Below are 2,903 nucleotides of genomic sequence, written 5' to 3'. Positions count from 1 at the left end.
ATTTTATTTTTGATAAAACATCACATTTCTATAGAATTTTATAATTCATCAATTAGTTTTTTCAAAAAATAAATACTTTAAGCAAAAAACGTGATGTGATCTGAAAAGTACAGATTTTTTAGAAAGGGTTAATTACTAGGTTATTAAAATGGCTTGTCTCACGCCAAAACAATTTATTTATTCTTTCATTTATTGTGTGCAGTTCAAGATGACTAAAATACAAAGTTTAGTGTATTCGAGGATAAAAATTTATCCCAACTTTGATTTTTTATTGTTAAAAATTTTACATATTGATGCATATTTGGCATATATTGGCGCATATTTCTTAATATTTTGTGCATATTTTTTACGAATTTTTCGTGCATATAATCCGAGCCTTAGTAATATCACTGAAACTAACGTCTAATACAATTCCAGTGTTAAATAAATCGAATTTACGTGCTGAAATAATCTGAAAATAACGACAAGAACGTATTTGCGGCCATTAATCACATTTGCATTTAAATAAGCTAACTGTTGGAACTATTTTTCAGCTCCTATAAAAAAAAAAGGTCACCACTTACTTAGCGTCACACCAGAGTGCCACTTAGCCGCTCAGCAGGCCCCTTTTCCATCCTCTCCCCTACCGCTTTGATATCCTGAAAAATCAAACTTTCAGGTAAACTAATTCAACGCGGCTTTTTTCAGTCATTGAAATGCTCCTACTTGTCATTCTCGCAATGACATTATCTGAAACCGCAACTGAAACTTTCACAATAGGATATTTGACCGGCTCTCAGAGGAGACCCGGCGATTTGGAATACCCCAGACCTGGTTTGACCATATCTGGAGCCATATCTTTGGCAGTCGATGAGGTGAACAAAGGCGGTCTTGGCCAACGTGGCCACAGACTCGACTTCATCGTCGCCGAAACCTACGGAGAGGAGGTGATAAGTGTGCAGAAAACGGCTGATTTGTGGACGAAAAATGTGTCGGCGTACGTGGGGCCCCAGGAAACGTGCGAACATGAAGCCTTCATGGCGGCGGCTTTCAATCTACCCATGATTTCTTATGTGAGTTTTTCGAAATTAAATCTATTTTGTGTTTTGGGCTAGAATGTTGCTAAATCAAATTAGGTAACCTCGAGGCATAAAGGCTGTTATCTAAATTGTGTGGGATTCCATATATTACAACGAGCAGGGAGCTATTCACGGTCTAAATATAAATCTAAACTGTTCATTCAAAATTACATCGAATAGGAAATTTAGTCACTGTGATTTATTTTATTTAGGAAAATAAAGGAATTTAATAAAAATCATGTTGCAAGACAGTAATCCTCTCTTTATAATACAACATTTCAACGTAATCCTTTCCCACAAACTGGTTATTTATTTCCCATTTTCATTCGTAAGTTTATAAATAAACGTAAATAAACCGTGACAAAACAGTTTTTATTAAATCTTTCGATTTTGTGACTTTCTCAACGAAAAACGTAAATTTATAGAGAAAAACTCATTTTAGGAGTTTTTCACCTTTTTTGGCAAACATTTTTCAAATTCAGAAAAAACGCTCTAAATTCGTTGAAACGCAAACAATGTTTTTCGTAAGTAGTTTAGCGATTTTCTACTTTGTATTGACAAACTAATTAAAATTTAGTTGGATTCTAAGTAAAAAAGTCCATTAAATTCGTCGAAATAGGTGGAAATAATGCATTTCAAAACTAATTTTGAAATTCTCGCTGTTGTTTAGGAATTTTTGCAAATTCATAACGCACTTTATACCAAATTTTGCAATTTTCTACTTGGTTTTGTCGCGTTTAGTACATTTCTCGGTCAAAAACGCTCTAAATTTATAAAAAACAGGACAAAATAAGGCATTTCCAGATGTAATTTTGCAAATTTTTATCTTGTTTTAGAAAAATCTCTTGTATGTTAAAGTTTCTTTTTAAAAAATATTCAAAAGTTCAAAGAAAATGATACATTTAAATAATTCTGCAATTTTATAATTTATTTTTACGAAATTTGGTGAGTTATCCTGTAAAAAAATGCCATAAATATGTTGAAACGATTGAAAATAAGATGTTTTAGGACTAATTTTGCAATATTTTGTTTAGTTTTGGTATTTACTGGATTTCACGTGAAAACAATCCTTTAAATTCTTCGAAATAAACAAAAACAAGGCATTTTAGAACTAATTTGTAATTCTCTGTGTTGTTTCAGCAAAACATATCGAATTTTGTAACTTTTTCACTAAAAAACATAGAAAAAAAAACGCATTTTGCAATTTTCTACGTGGTTTTAGCAAAAAATTTCCGAATTCAGTAAATTTTTCTCTCAAAAACGCTCTAAATTTACAAAAATAAGAAAAAATAAGGCATTTCCAAATYCAATTTTGCAAACTTTTACCTTGTTTTGAATGTTGGAGTTTCTGTTTAAAAAACGCTCATGCAAAAAAAAATTTTTAATTAATTATGCAATTTCAAAATTTGGTTTACGAATTTTTTCAAATTTGGTACGTATTTTGTTAAAAACAACCCTTTAAATTCTTCGAAATAAACGAAAACAAAGTATTTTGGAATTAATTTGTGATTATTTGTTTTGTTTAAGCAATTTTGTAACTTTTTCACTGAAAAACATTAAAAAAAAACGCATTTAAGAGCAAATTTTGCAATTTTCTATGTGGTTTTAGCAAAAAAAAACATTGAATTCAGTAAATTTCTCAATCAAAAACGCTCTAAATTTATAAAAACGAGCACAAATAGGGCACCTCCAAATGCAATTTTGCATATTTTTACCTTGTTTTGAAAAAATCTCTTAAATTTTGGAGTTTCTTTTTAAAAAACACTCAAAAATTCAAAGAAAAAAATTCATTTTTAATTAATTATGCAATTTCAAAATTTGTTTTTACGAAATACTTCAAATTTG

General features: G+C 30.0%; 1 protein-coding gene across 1 annotated transcript in view; it reads left to right on the top strand.

The window, feature by feature from the left end:
* The window catches only part of LOC123009764 (receptor-type guanylate cyclase Gyc76C), a 54,938-nt gene that overhangs the window by 15,434 nt on the left and 36,601 nt on the right, over window positions 1–2,903 (top strand). Inside the window, exon 2 of the mRNA XM_044406284.1 lies at window positions 688–1,052. Coding sequence (XP_044262219.1) covers window positions 696–1,052 — 357 coding nt within the window. The 5' untranslated portion in view covers window positions 688–695. The remainder of the gene's footprint in view (window positions 1–687; window positions 1,053–2,903) is intronic.

This window comes from Tribolium madens, unplaced genomic scaffold, assembly GCF_015345945.1.
Source record: "Tribolium madens isolate multiple individuals breed KSU strain unplaced genomic scaffold, Tmad_KSU_1.1 Scaffold_19;HRSCAF=116;Tcas5.2_LG9, whole genome shotgun sequence".
NCBI classification, from domain to species: domain Eukaryota; kingdom Metazoa; phylum Arthropoda; class Insecta; order Coleoptera; family Tenebrionidae; genus Tribolium; species Tribolium madens.
The sequence above is the reverse complement of the archived record's forward strand: the minus strand, read 5'-3'. Positions and strand labels throughout refer to the sequence as shown.